Genomic DNA, 25,242 nt, shown 5'->3' on the forward strand with positions numbered 1-25,242 from the left:
ATGACTCATGTACAAGACAAGATAAAAGTCAACAGAAACAGCTATTATCAAAGGTGAATTAGCGGATAAACATCTTAAAATAACCATGTAACTGTTATCAGTATCCTCAAGGGTTTAAAGGAACATGTGAACATAATGAGAAGAGCAATAAAAGTTATAAAAAGAGCCAAATGGAATTGGTAGGGATGAAAAATAGAATATTAGAAATGCAACCTGTCCTGGATGGGATCAACAGAAGATTAGGCTGCAGAAGATCACTGAACTTGAAGAGATACCTGAAGAAACTCTCGAATTTTAAGCATGGTGGGGGGAGGGGAAGTCTCCACAAATAAAAATGAACCGTTTTAGTCACTTGTGATACAATATTAGGAACTATACTACACATTTAATTGGGACATTGCACCTAAAAGTAGAAAAATATGCATCTCTTCAAGGGTACACAGACGTTGACCTTGATAAAGGTCACAAAATGAATCTCAACAAAGTTTAAAAGATTGAAATCATAAGCAATATGTTCTTTGACAGGAAAAGCAGTACTTAAGTCTAAATGCTTTTATTATAATAGAAGATAAGATATCTAACCTACCGTAAGAAACCAGAAGATAAAGAGCAAAATAAATGAAAAGCAAGTAGAAGGTAAGGAAATAGTAAAGAGCAGAAGTCAATGAAATAGGAAACAGAATGTAGAGAAAACCAGTGAAACCAAAAGTTGGTTCTTGGAGCAGACCATCACCGCTGATAGCTGTCTAGTCAGAAAAAGGAGAGAGAAGACTCAGCAACATCGGGGACGACAGTGGGCACATCACTACAGACTGCACGGACATTAAAGGATAATCAAGGGAGAGTATGAACAACCCTATGGTTCTATATCCGCTGCTGGGTGAAGGAGAGGAGGACGAGTCCCTACGCAGGAAACAGCCCCCATAATATGCGAACTTCCCCAAACCCGAAGAGCGGCAGAGCTTTCGCCTGGAGTCTTCAACATGTCCCCCTTCGTCATAATATGCAGTCGATGGGTTTTTCTAGTTTGTTATTGAGCATCTACTCCGCGAAGGATCCGCCTCGCTCCTCTGGAGGCGCCATGCCCCACGCTCAATCCTGTCTTCGGACCCGCTTCGTGGCCCGCGGCCCTCTCGCCGCGCGCTCTGGCCAACACCCTGGGGCCTCGCGGCTTCAAACTCCACCTCACAGTGCTGCGGCTCTGCGTCAGACTGCAGGGCCAGGCCTTTCTTCCGTCACCTCGGGGGCTCCACCTGTTGCCGGAGGTGCCATCCTCGCTCAGTCCGCCGGTCCGGAAGAGGAGGGACCAGACTCCGGGGCCATCACCCTCGTGGCTGGCAGTCCGCGACGCACCCATGGGGTCGTCTGCGTCCAAGGCTGCCCTCGGGGCGACCACCGATGAGCCTATGGAACCCGAGGCGAAACACCTGGCGGGTGAGTAGGAGGCCGGGGCGCCTCTGGTGCCGGTACCCCGCCCCCCTCCCCCAACCCTCTTTTTCCTGCAGCAGCCTTGACAGGAGATTGAATTCTCACCCCTAGTCATCTTAGGAGGGAGGCTAGAAGAGAACCACTGGTCTTTTTAAGTCCAGCCTCGGAACTATTTACAAGCTATTCCGGGAATTTAGGACACACGAAATGGTGGAGTAACAACCCAGCCTTCTGAAAAGAGTCTAATTTCAAAGTCCAGCCCGGACCCCTTACGAATCATTACATTCAGCAAGTCTTGTGAAGTAAAGGAAGGAAAAGTCTATAGAGCTGATCATCCCACAAGCAGTCCTAACCTAAGGTCAACGAATAGGCTTTAGAATGTCCAACAACATTTTTTGCGCCCCTGTGAATGTTTCCAGGAGACAGAATCTTGATTCTTGAAGTTCTCTATGGCTCAAAGACAGAACAGACTCTCAGGCTAGCCCTGCCACCTGCTGTTTGAGTTCACATCAAGCACTGACTCTATAAACAATAGGTGATTTTGCCTGTATACATAAATCCCACTGCTTTTCAAAACTTCAGAGCCAACTCACTCTTACGATCACCTCCTTATTTTGGTATTTTGTCTAAAAGCTTTCCACTGATTCACTGTGTACCAAAATTGGCTTCCCAAGACCTTCTGTTCTCGAACAACAGTTAGCTACATGAATGACGTGTGGAACCAAAGGGGAACACTTGGCTCAGTACCATGATATGCCAAAGGTTCAGTCCAAAGGCTGAAATAGTGGAAAAGTGGAAACAACAAATTTGCAAAGGAAACTAACCAGACAGAGGAAGGAAGCCGACTTAGAGAAAAAACGTGACAGAAGCTCATTCTTCATAATCTTAATCATGGCAGAGCCACTGGCATGTAGTGTATATACACTTAAGTGAATGGATCTAGGTTAAGGTCAGCCTAGTGCTTACCTAGCATATTTGCTAAGCACCCTCCTCAGTACGTGAACATGCTGATTAAGAAGTGCTGGGGATGAAGTCTACAACAATGGGAAAAATGCAATTATGAAAGTTAGCAATTGGGGCACCTGGCTGGCTCAGTCTGTAGAGCATGTGACTCTGGATCTTGGGATGGTGAGTTTGAGCCCCACGTTGGGGGCAGAGTTTACTCAAAAAATTTTTTTTTAAAGAAGAAGTAACAAAAGGTTAAAGGATGCAAGCAAAGGGTCAGACATGGGGTGACACTACAAGGAAAGTGCCTGACTGAACCTTCATGTAATGACACTTTTCTTGAGGGAGGCAGGATGACATAATGGTCCACATCTTGGTCAAAAGAGTCTGATTTCAAATACCAGCCCCGCCACTTAACTATCTGTATGACATTGTGTATGTTACCTTCTTGAGTCCTAGTCATTCATTTAACAAGTATTTACCGTAACTCATTGTATACCAGCTATTGTGCTGGGTCTCAGGGAGACCTGGTGTCCAAAATGGACACAGGCCCTACCCCCACCAAGTATACAGGACAATAGAGTAGTGGGCCATTAACTATCAGGTCACATACATCAGTACAAATTGTAACAACTGTAACGAAGAAAATGTTTTGAATTATTCCCTTTGTCATTTCTGACATTTGATTGCTCTGTATTTAAGTTAAAGTCACCAATTTTGATTTTAAAAAATATTTCTCATTTGTGTTTTAATACTTGCCACTGTCTCTCATTCAGACCTCATTCAGTACATAAATGGAACAAACATGAGCGTGGATCATTTGGCTGATGTTCTTTCTGAGAAAACCGGGAACAGCAGCTGGGTGGTAGTGTTCAAAGCCCTGGTTACTGTACATCACCTTATGGTGCACGGAAATGAGGTGAGAATGCAGATATTCGACTGGTAACCATGTCCTTCCTTTTGGTATGGAGGACTGTCAGTATACGACTGCAAAATATTCTTGGTATGTCAAGGCTTATTATCTGTTACTTTGTGACAAGTGGGGGAAGTGAACAGCAGTAGGTACGAAAAGGCTGATTTTTGCATTTTTACTGAGGAGTATATCTTGGCAATCAGTATTGGAGGTACACTGTTTCAGCCACTAGATAAGAAAGTGGGTGATAGAGTGGACATCTCTCTCACTTCCTTAAACTCTTTTGACCAGAGAGAGAAAACCCTCAAAGGTGTATTGCTTTACTTTACCAGGAGAAAACAGGTGCCTGAGTGGATTACGTCATTACTTGTCCACCTGTCCCCACATACGCTCTTTGTATTTTACAGAACTGAAATGTTCTTTAACATCCAATTATTTATTCTACTCTAACATTTTGTCTCAGTAAGCTTTGCATTAAAAAATTAGGATTTAGAAAAAGGTGGGGGGACAAACCATAAGAGACTCTTTTTTTAAAAAAAATTTATTTATTTGACAGAGAGAGAGAGAGAGATCACAAGTAGGCAGAGAGGCAGGCAGAGAGAGAGGAGGAAGCAGGCTCCCCGCTGAGCAGACAGCCCGATGCGGGGCTCGATTCCAGGACCCTGGGACCATGACCCGAGCCGAAGGCAGAGGCTTTAGCCCACTGAGCCACCCAGGCGCCCCCATAGGAGACTCTTAACGTTAGAGAACAAACTGAGGGTTGATGGAGGGAGGTGGGTGGGGGGATGGGCTAGATGGTGATGGGAACTAAGGGCACTGGTGGTGAGCACTGGGTGTTGTATGTGAGTGATGCATCTCTGAATTCTACTCCAGAAGCCAGTGCTGCACTGTATGTTAACTAACTAGATTTTAAATACGATACAATAAAATAAAGCCTTTTGAGAGAAATAACATCTTTTGGAAAAAATAGAATGACATCTTAATCTTACCCCAACATACAAAAATAAATTCCACACGAATGAAACACCTGTAAGGGCAAAAAGCTAAGTTTTAAAAATGAAGAAAATGTAGGAGAACGTGCTTATGACATTTGAGTAGGAAAGACACCATAAAGTTGGAATAAGATATTTCAAACAGAGATATTAAAGAAAAAAGATGAATATTCAGGATTCGTGATCAGTAAGAAAAAAGCAGTATAGTGGAATAATGCACAAGACAAATGAACAGAGAATTCATAGAAAAGGAAACCAGAATGGCTGAAAACCATCTGACAACGTGCTCAGATAAACAAAATTTAAAATGCATGACAATATGAAGAGTTGGAAGGTCTTGAGGAAATGAGAACTCACATACCCTGTGGATGATATGGAATTTATGACTGGGGAGAGGAGAACATTGAGACATGTTTAGTAAAATTGAAAATGCCAAGCCCAGTGACCCAGCAAATCCACTTCTCATATCATATTTATAATAACTAAAAAGTAGAAATCACGTAAATTTCCATCAGTACAGATCACTAAAATGAGGTGCATATGTATAATGAAGTACTATATAATGTATACTGATGAGGCTAGATCTCAAAAAGAATGCTAATAGAGGAAGTAAGTTGCAGAATGACATTTAGATATAATATTATTCATGTAAATTTAAAAATACTGGGACAAATAGATCTGAAACTATAAAGAAAATACACTGTAAAGATTTATATTATTAATTATTAATCAATGCTCTGGAAATAGATAGAAGCTATATGACAGAATTATGTTAACTATGAATTCACAGTGATAAACTCATTAAAAAGCTCTATTTATGGACAGAAGCTAACTTTATAATTTGGCACATTTGACAGCGTTTTATCCAACATCTTGCATCTAGAAACTCTTTGTTTACTTTACACAACTTCCTGGATAAAAGTGTCATAGAAGGTAAGATGATTCTTTGATGGAAATACTACATGTGGCAAGGAGGGAAAAGCTCTGTTTTGAAAACCATGCCTGGTTAAAACATGGGAGGGTTGGGGAGGCATGGTGACAGTGGGATGGGGAGTTTCAGGAAAGTGGTAAGAACTTAGGATAGTTTCTGTGGCAGTGGGAAGAAACTGATAAAGTTCACTTATTTCCTGTATTCTCGAATGTCACCACTACCTCACAAGGTGGTTTTGAGGCCTTGAGGAACTAAGCAATAATCTTGAGCTAGAATCTTTAGCTTTTGTGCTTGGAAGATTTGTTGGGGTATATGGGGGGAAGTGAAATGGTAGCTCTTTGCATTTATGTGTACTGTAAATGGTTCGTGTTGGTAAAACTGGAAATAATGACTTGTCATTCATGTTTAGGCTACACCATGTCAACCTTCATCAGACGATACAGCAGGTACTTGAATGAGAAGTCTCTCGCATACAGACTGATTGCATCTGACATCACCAAAACCAAGAGAGGGTCAGTAAATACCACTGGCTTGTAGGCGAAAATATGGAGTTGACCGAAAACACAGCTTCATTTTAAGACGCTGATGTCACAGTGCTTCTAAAACTCCTAATTACTGATACCATGAAGGTCTTTTCTCTTTTATAGGACGGATGGTACGATGAGAACTATGGATACAAAGCAGCTGCTAAACACTCTTCCAGTCATTCAAACGCAGTTTGACGCTCTTCTTAATTTTAATGTAAGAGCTTTTGGTATCCTTTTTAAACATACAGGCCAAGGACACTGTTTTGCAGTAAGTGGGAGAAGGAATTGTTTTAAACTCTTCTATTTAATTTCCAGGCAAATCCTGATGAGCTAACCAATGGTATAATACATGCTGCTTTCATGCTTCTCTTTAAGGATTCTCTTCGCCTCTTTGCAGCCTATAATGAGGGGATCCTTAATCTGCTAGGTAGGCTAAAGAATGAACATTGCTTAAAAAATAGACTGGTCAAAACCTTTTATCTCTATGTGTAGACTAATTTAGACTACTTTCGTGATAGATTCAAAATGGAGGATCCTTTTAAGATCATATATATTTAAAAATAATGAGACATTATATTTCTTTTTTGGATTAAAATTCCTTGACTAATTAGCCACTGAGCTGTTTTTTTTTTTTTTGTATAAATGCTAATTGATATTTCTGGGAAATTTCTTTCCTCATTTAGCCCTCATGAATGATTCATTTCATAGGGAGTGTTCTCCAAGCTTCATTGATGAGAATTTGAGGTATTTCTTACACTGAAGGAGTATCCTAGTACATTTGTAGAGTTATGAAAGAGAAGGATACACAGCCCCTTCCCTCAAAATCTTCAGATCTTGATGTTAGTCAATAAGATTACAGACCGGAAGTTGTAGAGATTAAACTAAATCAAACTCTCTGGATATGCGATTAAATTCTGGATATCTTCCCAGCATCAGGGTTTGGCATCTGGTACTTCATAAAAATCTGTTGATTATATGGATTGAGCAGTCTTGTTTCTTGCTAAGACAGAAAATAACTGGCTTAAATCTATAATTGTTTTGAACAAGTTAAAATCATATACAGATTCAGCTGAAATTAAAATTATGAAAATGGAGTGAAACTGGAAAATCGCTGAGATATTGGCTCCTTCATGGTGATTTTTTTAAATTTTTAGACAAATATTTTGATATGAGGAAAAACCAATGCAAGGAGAGTTTGGATATTTACATCAAGTTCCTTGAAAGAACAGCCAAACTGGCACAGTTCCTGAAAGTTGCAGAGGTACAGAAATCGATTTCTATCCAAGGCTTTTCTGTTGTTTTCTGTATTAGTTTAGGAGCTGGTGTAACTATACCACCCCTCCCCGCACTGCACAAACACACAGAAATTGTTAGTATTTTTAACTATTTTGTAAACAGTAAGACTATACACTAAAATTAAGTAGTTCAAAGATTTGTGTTTGTAGTTGTGAAGATAACTGTTGTCAAGTGTATCCTCCCACCAGAAACTGGGCCTCATATGACACGTATCTTTCCAGACAGTGGACAATACGTAGCACAGGTCTGTTATCAACTGAAGAAGGGAACACATGAGGTGACCCCCACATTTCCCCCGACACTCAGAAGAACCCAAGCAGGATAAATACATTGAACTTCTGAAAACCAAAACAAACATAACAGAACACAACAAAAACAAAACACGACACATTACTCAAAGGAGAACAACAGTATGAATATCCAAAAATGCAACTTGGCTCTTTCCAGAACAGCAAAGATCCAATATCTGACAAGTGTTCTCTTTTATAGGGTTATCCTTAGGATGACTATAAGTTTGGCTTTAAGTGTACAAGGCATACCTTTGCTTGACATGTTTTTCCTGACCAACTAGGTACTAAGCCAGCAAGGCATTCATGCTCCAGGAGTATTTTTTCTTTTGTGTGCACGTTGGTCTTACAGTTACTTTTCTTTGTTGCCACTCCCTGTTGTAATGTGTACTCCCCCCTCGCTTGTGAATTCAGCAAGTTGGAATTAACCGGAACGACATTCCATATCTTACACAGGTCAGTATATCTTTCCTATGTGTTTAAATGACTTTTTGTTTGTCATTAGGTATATGTGTTTATTATTATTTTTTTTTAAATTTCATTTATTTGACAGACAGAGATCACAAGTAGGCAGAGAGGCAGGCGGAGAGAGAGGAGGAAGCAGGCTCCCCGCCAAGCAGAGAGCCCGATGTGGGGCTCGATCCCAGGACCCCGGGACCACGACCCGAGCTGAAGGCAGAGGCTTTAACCCACTGAGCCACCCAGGAGCCCCTGTGTTTATTATATTAATGGTCATCTGAGACTCCATCCTTTGCCATAAATTAACGTATGTATTTTAATTTCCTCATGACTCACACACACACACACACACACACACACAAGTATATACATAGACATGTGTTTTCTGAACAGGTCTTTGAGCTGTTGGTTCTGTAAAAGAGGCCATTCCCTGCTGAGTGTTAAATGGTGACTATGAGTCATGCTCTTTAAATGGACAGAACTGATTAGTGGAAACAGCAGAATATTTGGAATCTTAGGCAACTCATTTCCATTCTCCGTGGCTCACTTATGCAACTGTAAAATGCATATAATTCTGTTGTCTTTCTCATAGCAGTCTTGTGAGAATCAAATGAGCTCAGGCTTTTTCCTTCCCTAGGGGCCGCTCATCACGAATGTCTCCCTTGCAATGGGTGGGATATGAGGTCGAGGTGTGGCTGAGATGAAGGTCTGGCGAGCTGCTCACGCAGCCTGCTTGTGTCTTTTGGACTGGCTTGTGCTCTGTCCCACATGTACCACAGGGCTTGAATAGCAGGGCTGCTGGCCTGGCCTGGGCCCCCTCCAGGGAGCCCTTTCCTGCTCTGGGCCCCAAACTAATGTGGCAGGCTTTTAGGTCATCTGGGATATGCATCAAAGCATTCTTGCCCTGGTGTGGGAACCTGCTGTCTTGGGAACTCAAAGAGGCCTACCAGCTGTTGTGTCTCCATTTTGATGGTGGGAGGTGCATGATGTGTACTACGTTATCCTCTATTTTGGATGGAATTTCCCAGTAAACTCCTGGCCCCTGGAACCCTAAACGTGTTACTCAAGGAGAAAGTCCCTGAATCTTTATAGGTTTATCTCCTACCTTCTGGAACATAGGTTGCTTTTCTAACCACTTTCTGCTCATCTGATCCAGTTAGCGTAACATCACAGATATGAGGATCAGTGTGATTCTCTGAGGGATTACCAGATGATCTAGACTTCTTCTGAGCAGCATATGACAGAATGTTGAGAGAGTTAACACAGCCTGGGTCACAATTGTTAATGTGTACTGTTGTCCATCCCATGCCCACAAACTCCTTGTGATTTACACTTGGAAGCCGAAACTTCATGCATGTATGTGAGTTCCAGAGGAACTCTTGTGCCTGGCATGTGGCTACAGTTGGATTCCTACCTGACTGATGATACTGTAGTTTCTCATTCTCCAGGGCCTGACTGGTTTTGGGGCCATAATGGTGAATTACCCACGTGGTGGGTTTCAGCCCGCGGGCGTTCGCGAGATTCGCGCCGCGCACACTCCCGCATCCGGACGGCGTCCCTCGTCAGAGCTCCCGGGACCCAGAGCCCAGAGACCTACCGGGGGGCTCCAAGTCGATGTCTGCCTGGATGCGTCTCCTCCCTCGGCCGCGGCGTATCTGTGCTTTCGGTGGCTGGAGGGTCACCCTGTGCCTCGCCGAGGAGGTCTCCGGGCTCCTAGCTGCGCTTCCACTGGGAAGCGCCTTGGCGCGTCCTAAGTTCTCGGGAGTCCCCCGCGGTGTCCTGCTGACGTGGTCAGATTCGCAGCTGCCGCAGAATGTCCGAAAACAATGCAGATAAAAAACATTATTTCCAGCAAACATTGTTCGAATTTACTGCTAACTTGTTAGTTTGTTATTTTAGTTATTCTTTGCTAGTTATGTTGTTATATTTTTGTTCAATGACTGAGTGAATGAACCAGAAATATTCTATCCCTTTGGCAACTGCGTGTTGGACGTAATGAAACTGATCATTTTTGGGTGTCCCATTGTCCCTTCTTCCCGGTCTTCCCTACCCAGGGTGCCCACATTGTTAACAGGCATTTCTGGGCAGGTCTTCCCCTGGTCCCCATATTTAGTCCAGTAGGAAAATCCCTCAGAGCAGATTTCTGCTGGGCCATGTGTGTGTGTGTCTGTGTGTTTTAAGATTTTATTTATTTATTTGACCGATGGAGATCACAAGCAGGCAGAGAATCAGGTGGGGGAGTGGGGGAGCAGGCTCCCCGCCGAACAGGGAGCCTGATGCGGGGCTCGATCCCAGAACCCTGCGATCAGGACCTGAGCCAAAGGCAGAGGCTCTAACCCACTGAGCCACCCAGGCACCCCCACCCAGTATTCTTAAAATAAAGTCTACAGTCACCCACATAGCCTCTAATGGAAGGTTCTGCATTGTTGAATCCTTACCTACTATCCAGCTTCATGTCCTGCACATTTCCCGCTGCTCTCTGCTCTAGCAACAAAGCGCAACTTTATTCTTGGTCTGTGCCAGCTGCCCTTGCCAGGGCCTTTGCACACGTTGTTCTCCTGCCTGCAATTCTCATTCTTACTTAGGTTCCAGATATCCTTCAGATGGCAGCTCACCTGTTGCTTTCTTTGGAAGGACTTGCTTCCCTGACCTCGCTGACGTGATCAGATGGCCTAGCTTAACACTGAGTATCATGTACCCCTCTTTCATAGTACTTTTCAGAACTTTGATTTTTGCATTTATTCATGTGATTATTTGATATTTCTCCTCCCCCAGACCTGTAGAATGGAGATTCCAAGGTCATGAAGCCCCGGGCTAGATTGTTTTTGCTCATGGAAACAGAGAAAGAAAGAAAACCTGGTGATTCATGAAGGAGTAAAAAATAATGAATGAGGGATGCCTGGGTGGCTCAGTGGGTTAAAGCCTCTGCCTTCGGCTCAGGTCATGATCTCAGGGTCCTGGAATCGACCCCCATATTGGGCTCTCTGCTCAGTGGGGAGCCTCCTCCCCCCTCCCGCCTGCCTCTGCCTGATTGTGATCTCTCTGTCAAATAAATAAATAAAAATCTTTAAAAAATTAAAAAAAAATAATGAATGAGTTCAAGTCCAAAAGAAATAGATCTTTTAGCAGTCCTTTGGCCATTAAAAAAAAAGTACGTGAAAGCATAGTTTGAAAATCTGATTTGATATCAAGATGCTGCTTTTCATAATGAATTTATCTGTAGCATTTGCAGCTGACCTTTGAAAAACATGAGTTTGAACTATGCAGGCCATTTATATGTGGAGATTTTTCAAGAAATATATTGGAAAATGTTTTGGAGATTTGCAACAGTTTGGAAAAACTCACCGATGAACTGTGTAGCCTACAAATACTGAAAAAAAATGAAGAAAAAGTTAGGTATTGTTGTAAGAACACAGCGCATAATACATATAACATAGAAAATCAGTGTTAATAGATACTTTGTGTTATTGGTAAAACTTCCCAGTCAAGACTAGGCTATCAGTGGCTAAGTTATGGGGGAGTCAAAAGTTGCACATGGATTTGCCACTGCACAAGGGTGTGTGCCCCTAACCCCCACATTGTCTGAAGGTCAACTGTATGTAACTTTAATGCCTTTGCTATATAGGTGTCTTCATTTTTGTTCAGAACCTTTTTATGATGTAAGAGTGTATGGATATGCTAAGAACTATCAGAAAATATGTCTTTCACAATAACTTTATCTTCAGGCGCCCCACAGTTTACTTGAAGCACTAAAACAACATTTAGCTTCTTTGGAAGAGAAAAATGACAGTTTGCCTCCTTACAGGTAAGTTAATAAATGTCTTAATTTAGATTAATTTGTTTCTCTCTAAATAATTTCCCTGATTTTAACAATCTGAAAGTGACTAAGTAAATAATGGGCTTTGAACATGCTGGAACACATTTTCGATGATAGTATGGAAGAGAGGTTTTCAGTCTTTTCTGGGATCCCATTCTCTCCACAAGGGTAATATGCTTTCCAAGGGAATATCTTTTATTATGCTGAGTGATTCTCGAAGTCAGAAGTTGGGACTGGAATAAACCTTCTTTTGAAAAATTTGATTTCTTCTCTTGGAGGCTCCTCCAGTGGGAATAACTGCTGTAGACGATTATTTAATATTTATCCACAAAACAGTGTGCACAGTAACATTCAAGTTCTGTGTGTTACACAGATATATGTACATACACCCGTATATACACACAAATTAAATAATACAAATTTTGATGTATATCACCTCCAAAGGTTCATGTGAACTATTTCTGAGTGGAAAAATTATGGTTGGTTTCAATTTTCTTTCATTCTTCTTCTTCTTCTTCTTCTTCTCCTTCTTCTTCTTCTTTTACTTTTCAGTTGTTCTAAATTTCTATAAGGCTTATTCGTTCATTCCATTATTTAGGTTATATTGATTATAATGGACTTATATTATCATGTTCTATTAGACAACAAGTCTGTTGACTGTTTCTTTTCTTTATCACACATAGATGTAGAGTTAGTATATAGTTGGATGGATGGATTAATGGATGGATAAATGATTGACTTAAAGATATGTAGGCTCAGCTGGGTAGGATATATGTGATTCTACTTATTCTCCAGCATATCTCATTTTTCTTGTAATCTTTTAAGTCTCCAGCATGCAATGATTCCCTCTATACCAAATAATCCAGTTGTGAAAGCTTCAGCAAGCAGAGCTTGGTTTGCAGGTAACATAACTCGATTATATGATTATATCCGTAATCACTGAAAGCAGGATTAGAGTCTTTAATTCTCCCACTGCTTAACCACCTACTGTGTCTGCTGCCTCTTCTTGAAGCAGTCTTTGACCTAGTGATTTCATTTATAGGAATTGATCTAATGTATATGTTCAGGGTTGTGAAACGATGTATGAACAGGGATATTTGTTACAATGTTGGAGAGCAGAATGACTGTCCTTGTTTTTAGGTAGTGAAATGGAATGATCTCCAAGATATATTGTTAAACGGAAAATAAGCAAGGTGTGAAACAACGTGTACTATGCTCCCAACTTTGTTTTTAAAAACAGAAAAAAGAATGTATATGTTTGTATAATTTCTTAGAGTACTTCCGGAAAGATATACAAAAAAGGAATAAAATGCCTGCCTCCAAGAAGAACTTGGTGGTTCATGGAAAGGGATGGGTGAGAGAGTCCTCACTGTACACCATTTTGTGACTTTTTATTTTCACACTTGCAAATAATTACTAATTAAAAGATAAATTTAACAAAGAAACATATGAACACATACAGTGTGGTACTTTGTTATGCGTAACATGGAAGTCCTTTGTAACCTCTTAAGGTTAGTTTGCCTCATACTTCAGAGTGTGCTGCATTTTCAGGAATTTTGCAAGCTAGTGGATGTCACATTGATAACTTGCAATTTACCATGATGAAAGTATTTACACCACAGAAATGGAAAAATACTGTAAGGCAGGCCTTTAGTTTTTCTTGGAGCGGCTTGTTATACATTTCCTGACGGCTCATAATCAGTCATATTATGTTTTTTAATGGGTGTTTGTGTTTCAGTGATGTCAACTGATCCTTTAGTCACAAATCCACATAATAATGTTATATCACCATCAGGTTTACAAGTGCTTGAATTAAAGTTTGTTCTTAATCTAACTTGAAGACTTAAACTGTATCTGTTTTAAATGTTTTTACTTTTCTTTTGTACATATATGCTCAATGGACACACCTTCTGCATTTTCAATGGGTGAGTTTGACCAAAACTTTGAGGAATGTAAGTCCTTTGAGTAAGCCCATATTAAAGCAAAAGTGGCACATTTTCTGTTTCCAAAAGAATGACTACTTTTCTGAGTTCCTGTGGTTTGGGAATCATTAGTACTTACAACAGATATGACCAGAAGGGTAAATACAGTGTTTGACAAGTGGTGGATTCAGCCTCATGTGAACGTGAATTCCACGCCAAGTATCAGAGGACTGGGGCTCTACTACTATGCTGTTACAGGGGCCTATGGGTTGCCTCACTTTCATTGCTTGAACCAATTCTGTAGACAATCCCATGACCCGCTGAAACCAGTTTTTTTTCTTAAATCACTGATTTAAAAGTACCTGCCATGAAACTGGAGTTCTTGGTTCAAACTACCATTCATGGATGGTGTGACTTTTTTTTGAACCATCTAACCTCTCTGTGCCTCAGCTTCCTGCTCCTCATCAGGTTGCTCTCAGGATAAATGAATCCATACTTGTAGAGTGCTGAGAACAGGGCTTGATCCATGTGTTACTTAGAAGTGCATTTTAAATTTTCATGTATATGGGGAATGGGGATCTTTTTATTTTAATTCCAGTATAGTGAACACACAGTGTTATATTAGTTCCACGTGTACAATACATCGATTCCACACTTCCATACATCACTCAGTGCTCATCAGGACAAGTGCCCTCCTTCATCCCCATCCCCTGTTTCCCCCATCCCTGCACCTCCTCCCCTCTGGTGACCATCAGTGTATTCTCCATAGTTAAGAGTCTATTTTGTCACTCTCTCCCCAACTCCTGCCCATGATCATTTGTTTTGTTTCTTGAACTCCACATATAAGTGAAATCATATGGTATTTGTCTTTCTTTGACTGACTTATTTTGCTTGAAGCTCCTTCCATGTCATAGCAAGTGGTAAGACTTTATTCTTTTTGGTGGCTTCATTGTGTATATATACCACATCTTGTTCATCCATTCATCTATCATTGGACATTTGGACCATTTCCATGATTTGGCTATGATCAATAATGCTGCTATAAACGTAGGGATGCACATATCTGTTTGCATTAGTGTTTTTGTATTTTGGGGGTAAATACCCAGTAGTGAAATTACTGGACCATAGGCTAGTCCTATTTTTAAGTTTTCCAGAGTGGCTGCACCCCCCTTGAATTCCCACCAACAGTGCAAGAAGGTTTCTTTTTCTCCACATCTTTGCCAACATCTGTTGTTTCTTGTGTTGTTGATTTTAGCCATTCTGACAGATGTGAGGTAGCATCTCATCGTGGTCTTGATTTGTATTTCCCTGATGATGAGTGATGTTGAGCATCTTTTCATGTGTCTGTTGGATATATGGGGACTTTCCAAAGATCTTTCTTGCTACTGAATTCTGGCTTACTTGCACTATGTCAAAGAACCTTCTCTATAAATTTAGTCCTTTCGAATTTGTTGATACTTGCTTCATGGCCCATCATATAGTCTTTTTTTTAATAGAAGTTTTATGTGCACTGGAAAACTGTATCCTCTTATTGTATTGTTCAAATCCTTTGTGTCTTTATTATTTCGTCTGCTCGTTCATAGAGTTACTAAGAAAGGTCTCTTAACATTTCCCTTGTTTCCTCATAAGCTACGTTAAGCACTGTTTTTACCCTCCACACCACTAACTGACCCTTGTCAAAGTCACCAATCACCTACATGTTGTAAGTTCTGATGCTGATTACTTGGTTTTCATCTTATTAGGCCCCCTAGTTCACCATTCCCACTTCCTTCATACAGTTTCTTCAGTTCACCTACTGGTTTTCCTCTTATGTGATTCTTGGCTCTTTTTTAGACTTTTTTTTGCTGTTTTTTCCTCATTTCTCTTCTTTATATATACTTATTCACTGCCCAGATGACCTCATCCAGACTCAAGGCCTTAAGTACTGTTTACAGACATTTCTCCTGGACTCCAGAATTACATAGCCAAGTGTCTATCCAGTGGTTTTACTTGAATGATCTAGTCTGGTTCTAAAACTCACTATGTGTAAAACTTCTGATATTTCACCCCAAACCTGTTGATTTCACCTTCAAAACATATCTAAACATTGACCACTTCTCACTATCTTCAGGGCTAACCCTAGTTCAAGTTACCATCATCTCTTAACTTCTTCCCTTGCCCTCTACAGTCCATTTTTCACATAACAGAGCGATCTGATTAAAATACAAGCCAGGCAGATCATGTCTCTCTTCTGTCCAAATCCCTCCAGTGGCTTCTGCATCTCAGGGAAGCTGCCTAAGATGGTGGCCTCAGAGTAAAATGCAAAGTCCTTACAATTCTTTACAAGGCCCTCAATTGCCTTTTTGACTCCTTTCGTTACTCTGACTCCCGACACATTGGCTTCCTCGCTGGAGGATCTTCATGGTTCACTTCCATATATGTTAGGTCTTTACTTAAAAGTCCTCTTCCATCTAAATTTACATACCCCTCCACCACCAACATATCATACCTCTTCCTCGGATATTTTTCCCTCAGTACTTATCACAATCACAATCAAAAACTAACATATACTTCATTTATCTTGGTTATTTTCTGTCTCTATTGGAATGTAAGCTACACGAAGGCAGAGATTGTTATGTTTTTTTTCTTCACTGCTGTATCTTTAGTATCTAGTATTGTGTCTAACAAGTGCTCAATTAAAATAAAAGAAGGGTCATCTGTACCCCAGTGTTTATAGCAGCAATGGCCATGGTCGCCAAACTGTGGAAAGAACCAAGATGCCCTTCAACGGACAAATGGATAAGGAAGGTGTGGTCCATATACACTATGGAGTATGATGCCTCCATCAGAGAGGATGAATACCCAACTTTTGTAGCAACATGGACGGGACTGGAAGGGATTATGCTGGGTGAAATAAGTCAAGCAGAGAGAGTCAATTATCATATGGTTTCACTTATTTGTGGAGCATAACAAATAGCATGGAGGACAAGGGGAGATGGAGAGGAGAAGGGAGTTGAGGGAAATCGGAAGAGGCGGAGAACCATGAGAGACTATGGACTCTGAAAAACAATCTGAAGGGGCAGGGGGTGGGAGGTTGGGGGAACCAGGTGGTGGATATTGGAGAGGGCACGGATTGCATGGAGCACTGGGTGTGGTGCAAAAACAATGAATACTGTTATGCTGAAAAAAAATTTAAAAAATGTATTTAATGAACAACTTTATGTGACTTTATACTCATTAACCTAAGAACTTGATGTGCTGTTAGTTTGTAATGGGAGGTACATATATATCATTATTGGTATAAATTTGGTTTAGTTTTTTATCTAATTTTGTCCCTTATTTTCAGATTATCTTCCCTATCTGATATATTATAACCAACATTACCTTCACAAGCCCACAAATCTGTTGAAGCCAGACAGCAACATGGAAAAATCATAGCAAAAAGTCTGGATGGCTCACTTGCTAATCTTGTAGGAAGTAAACATCTATTTTTAAATTAATATTTTAGATAATATATATATAAATGCATTTTAAGAAAAAGTATACATAAATAATGTAAAATTTGCTTTTTTTTATGAAACAGATCTTAACCTTGGAGAAAGCCCAGTCAACAGGTAAGTTTTTCTTATTTTAAAAAGGATAGACAATAATATATACATGTTAGAGGAAGAGACTCATGAGAATAACCAGAAAATAATTACTTTAAAATTCGATACAAGAATCATTTGTTACAAAACTCTATGTGATTTTTTTCCTTCAAATATTAAAGTAGAGAATTTACTCTTTATATACTATCCCAATTTTTGTAGGTTAAGTTCTTGGTTAAAGTATAATGTATTATGTACTGCATGGTTCTCCTCTTACCCCTCTGACAATCCCTTCATGGTTCATCTGAAGGATCTTCTTTTTCTAAGCATGTCTTAAATATTGGCATTTCTCAAAGTTTTGTACTTTTGGTTCTTTTCTTACTTTATTATATAGAGTGTATTAAATGAATAATACTTATTTTTTATTTTATTAAACAAAGACAATAAAACCACCAGTTGGAGCTCCTCAGCATTTTAACATAATCAATGTTACTTCAGTGTGTGAATCCCTATATTTTCAGCCAAAAAAACCTCCAAAAAGCAGGCCAATGGAAAACAAAGGAAGGCAGAAGTGATAATATTAACAACAAACACTGTGGAATGTAAGTTTAAATTCACTAAGCAGAATAAGGAAGGATATCATACAAAGATAAAAGAAACTGATTATGGAGGTGCTATTTTGTGTATACACAAATTTAAATATATAAGGTAAAAATTATTAGAAATACATGGAGAACTTGAGAAAAATCCAATTATAATGGGTGATTTCAAATTTGAATAATGCATAATACTTAATAAACCCGAGTGTGCACTGCTTATTTTCTTCAAAGCAATCACAAAGAAAAACTTGACAAAAAAACTGAAGAATTTTACAGGCTACTGTCATAATCTAATGAAATTAAATTCTGTCATAATCTAATGAAATTGGAACTTGTTAATAAAAAGTTGAGCATGAAAATCTTAACTATTTGTAAGTTTAAAAATATAATCCTTTCGCCAAAGAGGAAATCCATAGTTTGATAACTATTGAAAGCTAAACACAGAGGAAAGTTTCATCACTCTTAGAAAAGAGAAATCAGTAAGAATTTAGTTTTTATCTTAAGAAATCTATAGAAAATCATAAAAAATAAATTTGATAAAATTTATAAAGATAAAAGCTCAAATCGATAAAATTGCAGACAAAAACAAATAAATGCAAAACTGATTTCTCTGTAAAGGCCAATAAAAGAAGCTCCTCTGAATAAGCAGATTAAAAAAATCTAAAAACATTATGTACCATGCACCTTTGCTCAGGAAGCTCCTACAGTGTATGCTCTAAGGAAAGAGAGAAGTAAAGTAAGAGAGAGAAGTACATGGGATTCAGGGAAAAGAAGCTCTACCTTGTGCTTCTAACCCTCTAACCCTAACCCTAACCCCAACCCTACAGAAGCGCAAGGTAGAGAGAATTCCCGATACAGCAACCGGCCTAGAGATCAGAGCTGAAGGGTAGAGAATTCCAGAGAGATTCTCCAGGAAAAAATCCTCCAACCTGAGATGGTTATTATTCCCATTAGATCACAAGCTCCATGAAGGCAGATACTTTCATCTGTTTTATATATTTTAAGCACCAAGAATCGTGCCTGGCACCTAGCAGATATTTAATGGATATTTGTTGAATGAATGCAATGAATCCACATTTCACATGTGAGAGAACTGAGATACGGAGATTCTGGAACTTGCTCAACCTTATACAGTTATTAAGGGGCTGAAGTGGGATTTGAACCTAGGCAGTCTTGCTCTAGAGTCAGGGCTATTAACCTCCATAGTGGTTTTATATACACATACATAAGGTGTATATATTACACACACACACACACACACACACACACACACACACACACTAGATTTTAAAGACGCAGATGTGATAAGGTAGGAGGAGAAATACGATATGGTATGAGTGATAAATCTTCCAAAGAAAATAATGTCTAAAACTTATAAATTAATATGCAGTAGTATAGTCATTTTTTATAGAATTATGGAATTAAATGCCATCAAGAAAAGAGTGGCTACCTTTGGGAAGGGGAAATGTGGACTGATGTTTTTGTTTTGGATCTTTTAGCATTAAGACTTTTTAAACTGTGTATCATGTAGATAAAACTTAAATTTATCTAAGTCAAATGACAAATATGGAATAAATAGGAGCTTTTACACACAAAAACCATAAGAGTTTCTTCCTTTTCTATTTATTCTCTTTTATTAATTTAATTTTTTAAATTTTTTATAAACATATAATATATTTTTATCCCCAGGGGTACAGGTCTGTGAATCGCCAGGTTTACACACTTCACAGCACTCACCATAGCACATGCCCTCCCCAATGTCCAGAACCCCATCCCTCTTCTCCCATCCCCCTCCCCCCAGCAACCCTCAGTTTGTTTTGTGAGATTAAGAGTCACTTATGGTTTGTCTCCCTCCCAATCCCATCTTGTTTCATTTATTCTTCTCCTACCCGCTTAACCCCCCATGTTGCATCTCCACTTCCTCATATCAGGGAGATCATATAATAGTTGTCTTTCTCCGATTGACTTATTTCGCTAAGCATGATACCCTCTAGTCTATTTATTCTCATATTTTTATGATATATTTTCTATCTAGCTTTATTTATTCTCCTAATAACTTTAATTCTATAAAGCAGATAGGTAAAACATTGTTAATCCCCATTTTACAAATAAGGAAAGAAGTTACTCAATCAAGGTTACACAGCTGGTGGATAGCCTCCTGGGGCTCAGAACATAATACCAGTTTTTTCTCCAGATACACTATTAAGATAGTTTAGAAAAAAAATGTATCCACTCAATCACTTTATTTATGAATTCTTTCTATCAACTCTCAAGCTTTAAGTTTGGCATTATCTAATAAAACCCTGTAGAAACTTTTAGTTCTGTAATGACAACTTAATTTCATATACAAAAACAGCCAATGGTCTTTTTTGGCATTGCTTTGTGATTCCTTCCTATTATCTCCTACCTGTTGAGAAACATGATCATTGTCTCCAGGGCTGCACCCTGACTTTATGTTTAAATGGTAGATTGCCATGCTCCAAAATGGGCTGATTTATAAATCCCCTCTTAGACTGGACATGGAGTGGCCCCAGCCCTCAGAGATGGAAATTGCTGGTGGAATGAAATGGCAGTTGAATACCTACGCCTGCACATCAACCCTCTGGAAACACATTTCTATTCCTCCTGTTCCCCGCATGGTAACATTTATTATGTATTATTACCTAGAATGCTAGAATGGTGGCAGTAGATCAAAAGAAAGAGACTTGAGAGAGAGAGAACTGACAGGAGTTGCTAATGGGTTGAAAGTTGAAATATGGGTCCTCAATAAATGATCTGCAATTTTAAAATTCAGAAAGCTCTAGAGAACAAGGGTTATTTTTTTTTTTTTATTATCAGGGTGCTATTCTACTCCCCCAGGGTGTTCCTAATATATTCTTTGTGTAATTTCTAAATTATTTTTCCAAAATACAAAACATTTTGAATTCCAAAATACATTTGGCCCCAAAGGTTTAAGGATGTGGACCTGTGCTATTTTTATATGATTTATATGATTTTATATGATTTATATGATTATACTTCATTGGCAGCACATATACTAAAACTTCACTGGCCCAACGATATAACAAACTGCATATTAACTATTGAGTATACAGTGACTTTGTTTTCCTAATATGCAGCTGAGGTACGTTCTAGGAATGAGAACTTTGAGAGGATTTGGGAAACAGGAATAAGTAATTTCAAAATGTACTGAGGAAAGTTGTGTCTGTGTGGCTTCATAGTGGACACAGGTGACTAAGAACCTAGAGAGGTTACAGCAAAGAAATTTTGGGTTTGGAATTAATAGGAAGAAGGGTAGAAAAAGCCTAACAGTTGGAGTCAAATTTATGTTTAGAAAGCTAATAATAGGGGTATCTGGGTGGCTCAGTGGGTTAAAGCCTCTGCCTTTGGCTCAGGTCATGATCTCAGGGTCCTGGGATCGAGCCCCGCCATCGGGCTCTCTGCTCAGCGGGGAGCCTACTTCCCCCCCTCTCTCTGCCTGCTGCTCTGCCTACTTGTGATCTCTGTCAAATAAATAAATAAAATCTTTTTTAAAAAGCTAATAATATTATTCTTTTATTATTTTCCTTTAAATGGCTACAGGATCTGGTCATTTCCATTCTTTCATTCTTGATATTGGTGATTTGTCTTCTGTTTCTGGTAGTCTTGCTACAGAGTTATCAATCTTGTTGATCATTATCAAAGAACCAACTTTTGGCTTTCTTGAATTTTCTCTATTGGTTTTCTGTTTTTAATTGTATTGATTTCTGCTTTTATCTTTGTTATTTCCCTCTTTTTGCTTGATTTGAGCTTATAATTGATTTCTAAATTCTTTTATGGTCAGAGGAAGTATGTTGTATATTTTAAATTCTTTTAAATTTGTTACATTTTGATTTATAACCCAGAGTAAGGTCTATCTTGGTGACATGTATTCTGCTGCTGTTGGGTGGAAGATTCCATAAATGTCATTTGGGTCCTGATGTGCTTATTTTAAGGGCTACCATTTTGTTATTTCCTGTTTGCTCCCTCTGTTCATTGTCATTGTTGTTCCTCTGTTTCTTCTTTCTTGCCTTCTTTTGGGTCCTTTGAATAGATTTTGGAATATTTCATTTTAAGTTATATGTTGTAATTTGGACTCCAACTCTCTGTATGGTTTTTTGTGTTTGCTCTAGCAGGTACAAAATACATACTTTTCACAGTCCATTTAGAATAAACATTTTACCATTTCAATTGGAGTGTAAAACCATTAGAACCATATAGGTCCCCTTACCTTCCTCTTTTTATGTTATAGTTGTCTATACATATGTTATATGGAAAAGACCCATCAGACAGTCTTATACTTTTTGCCCTATTACATCTCCTGAGATATTTACCATTTCTGTTGCTCTTCCTTCATTTCTGATATAAATCTCCTTCTAGTATAATTTCCCTTCTAATAAAGAATATCCATTAGCGATTCTGGCAATTCTGGCTATGAATTCTCTTATCGTTCCTTCATTTGAGAATGGCTCCATTTCACCTTTAATCCTAAAGCAATTTTTACTGGATACAGAATTCTGGAGTAATAGTTCTTTTCTTTCAGCATTTGAAAAATGGGCCACCTTATTCTGGCTTATGGGTTCTGGTGAAAAATCCAGTCATATGAATCATTTGTTTCCCTATAGATATTGCAGTTTTTCCGTGGCTGCTTTCAAGATATTTTTCTGTCTTTCATTTTCAGAAGTTTGAATATGATGGCATGCACTTAGAGAGTATTCTGCTCAAGTTTGTACAGCTTCTTGAATCTGCATTTATATATCCTTTGCCAAACTTGGGAAGTTTTCTGCCCTTAATGATTCAAATGTTTTTTTCAGCACTATAGTCATTCTCTTTTCCTTCTGTGACTCTAATAACACAAATATTAGACCTTTAGATTGTTGTCCTGCTGGTTCTTGAGGCTCTTTTTGTTTCTTTTAAATCTTTTTTTCTGTTCTCCATAGTAAATAATTCTATTGGTCTGTCTTCAAGTTCAGTGAATCTTTCCTCTGTCATCTGCATTGCGATATTGGGTCCTTCAATTGGGTATTTTTATTTCAGTTATTGCATTTTTTAGTTCTAAGCTTCCAAGACAAATGTCTTTTCCCGTATCTTCTATTTCTTTGCTGACGTTTTCTCTTTTAACTTTTTAAAAAAATTTTATTTATTTATTTGACACAGAGAGAGATCACAAGTAGGCAGAGAGGCAGGCAGAGAGAGAGGAGGAAGCAGGCTCCCTGCTGAGCAGAGAGCCCGATGCAGGCCTCGATCCCAGGACCCTGGGACCATGACCTGAGCCGAAGGCAGAGGCTTTAACCCACTGAGCCACCCAGGCGCCCTCTCTTTTAACTTTTGTTTCAAGAGTGTTCGCGGTGACGTACTGAGCATTTTTGTAATGATCGCTTTAACTTTGTCAGGTAATTCCAGCATCTGCACCGTCTTGTGATGGGTGTCTGCTGATTGTCTTTTCTTGTGCATGTTGAGATTTTCACGGTCTTCTTCATGTGCCAAATAATTGTGGATTGCATCCCGGACATTCCTGACTATGACTTTGTCTCTGGGCCTTGTTAAATTTTACGGGGAATGTGGGTGTTTGTGTTTCAGCAGGCACGTGACCCGCTTAGGGTTAAGCTGCACGTCCTGCCTCCTCCTCTGGCCTGTGGTTCCAGCCAGCGTCAGCTCAGTGTCTGCAGCCTTTGTGCTGCTGCTCGGCCCTGTCCTGCACGCGCACCACCCGACACCACCTGACGGTCTCCTGGGACCTGGCTGTTGACCTCTCCCCTGTAATCATTCTTCGGGATGTTCATCAAGATCAGATCTACCATTGTGTTTTCATTTTCATTTGTTTCCATGTAATTTTTTATTTATTCTTTGATTTCTTTGACCTATTCATTGTTTAGTAGCATGTTATTTAACTTCCATGTATTTGTGGGCTTTCCATGTTTTTTCCTGTGGTCGATTTCTAGTTTCATAATGCTGTGGTCAGAAAAGATGCATGATACACTTTCTATCTTTTTAAATTTGTTTAAAGAGACCTGTTTGGTTGAGACCTGTTTTGTGGTCTAATATTTCATCTATTTTGGAGAATGTTCCATGTGCACTTGAAAAGAATGTGTGTTCTGCTGTTTTAGGATGGAATGTTCTCCATGTATCTATTAAATCCATCAGTTCCAGTGTGTCATTCAAAGCCACTGTTTTCTTGATTTTTTGTTTGGATGATCTATCTGTCCATTGATATAAGTGCGATGTCAAAGTTCTCTACTATTATTTGTATTATTATTGATTAATTCCTCTATGTATGTTATTAACTTCTATGTATTTGTGGGTGCTCCCATGTTGGGTGCATAAATATTTACAATTGTAAATATCTTCTTGATGGATCATCCCCTTTATGATTATATAGTGTCCTTCTTTGTCTTTTGTTACAGTCTTTATTTTTATTTTTAAAAAGATTTTATTTATTTGTCAGAAAGAGAGCACAAGTAGGGGGAGTGGCAGGCAGAAAGGAGAAGCAGACTCCCTGCTGAGCAAGTCCTGATAGAGGACTTTATTGGAGGACCCTGGGATCATGACCTGAGCTGAAGGAAGATGCTTAAACAACTGAGCCACACAAACATTCCTATTTTTTATTTTTTTAAAAAGATTTTATTTACTTGTTTGAGAGAGCGAGCGAGCAGGGGGTATGGTCAGAGGGAGATGGAGAAGCAGACTCCCCGCTGAGCAGGGGTCTGATGCGGGGCGCAATCCCAGCACCTTGGGATCATGACCTGAGCCAAAGGCAGACGTTTAACTGACTAAGCCACCCAGGCGTCCCTGCAGTCTTTGTTTTAAAGTTGATTTGGTATGATGTAAGTATTGTTACCCTGGCTTTCTTTTGACCTCCACCTCCTGAGGCAAGGGAAATAAAAGCAAAAGTAAATTATTGAGACTACATTAAAATAAAAAGGTTCTGCCCAGCAAAGGAAAGAATCAACAAAACTAAAAGGTAATCTATGGAATGGGAGAAGACATTTGCAAATGACACATCCAATAAAGGGTTAGTATCCAAAATCTATAAAGAACTTACCAAACTCAACACCCAAAAAATGATTAATACAGTTTAAAAATGGCCAGAAGACATGAACAGACATTTATCCAAGAAGCCATACAGATGGGCTCCTGGGTGGCTCAGCTGGTTAAGCATTTGCCTTTGACTCAGGTCAAAGAAGACATCCAGATGGCTAACAAACACATGAAAAGACACTCAACATCGTTCATCATTGGGGAAATGCAAATCAAACCCACAATGAGCTATCCCCTCACAGCTGTTAGAATGGCTAAAATCAATGACACAGGAAACGACAGATGCTGGCGAGGATGCGGAGAAAGGGGCACCCTCCTGCACTGTTGGTGGGGATGCAAGCTGGTGCAGCCGCTCTGGAAAACAGTACAGAGCTCCTCAAAAGTTCAAAACAGAAACTAGCATAGGATCCAGTAATCGCAGTACCAAGCATTTACCCAAAGACTACAAAAACCCTTATGCAAAGAGATACATGCACCCCTGTGTTTACCACAGTATTGTTGACA

The 25,242-nt window shown here is 39.3% G+C and overlaps 1 protein-coding gene across 1 annotated transcript; it reads left to right on the plus strand.

Moving 5' to 3' along the window:
- On the plus strand, positions 1-23,424 carry LOC116860355 (phosphatidylinositol-binding clathrin assembly protein-like). Its single transcript, XM_032846391.1, has 14 exons — positions 1-53; positions 1,055-1,434; positions 3,150-3,292; positions 5,136-5,211; positions 5,619-5,721; positions 5,857-5,950; positions 6,052-6,163; positions 6,891-6,997; positions 7,734-7,775; positions 11,504-11,583; positions 12,421-12,497; positions 17,080-17,110; positions 20,195-20,321; positions 23,281-23,424. The coding sequence occupies exons 1-14, from the start codon at positions 1-3 to the stop codon at positions 23,422-23,424; spliced, it is 1,569 nt and encodes a 522-aa protein (XP_032702282.1).
- The last annotated feature ends 1,818 nt before the right edge of the window (positions 23,425-25,242 follow it).

Source organism: Lontra canadensis, unplaced genomic scaffold, assembly GCF_010015895.1.
Source record: "Lontra canadensis isolate GAN:19392208 unplaced genomic scaffold, GSC_riverotter_1.0 scaffold174, whole genome shotgun sequence".
Classification (NCBI taxonomy): Eukaryota; Metazoa; Chordata; class Mammalia; order Carnivora; family Mustelidae; genus Lontra; species Lontra canadensis.

Excerpts from the sequence above, each read along its gene's own strand:
- LOC116860355 (XM_032846391.1), top strand. The coding sequence starts at position 1 with ATGACTCATGTACAAGACAAGATAAAAGTCAACAGAAACAGCTATTAT. Across the intron at positions 5,722-5,856 it reads ATCACCAAAACCAAGAGAGG|GACGGATGGTACGATGAGAA; the intron begins GTCAGTAAATAC and ends TCTCTTTTATAG. Across the intron at positions 5,951-6,051 it reads ACGCTCTTCTTAATTTTAAT|GCAAATCCTGATGAGCTAAC; the intron begins GTAAGAGCTTTT and ends TTTAATTTCCAG.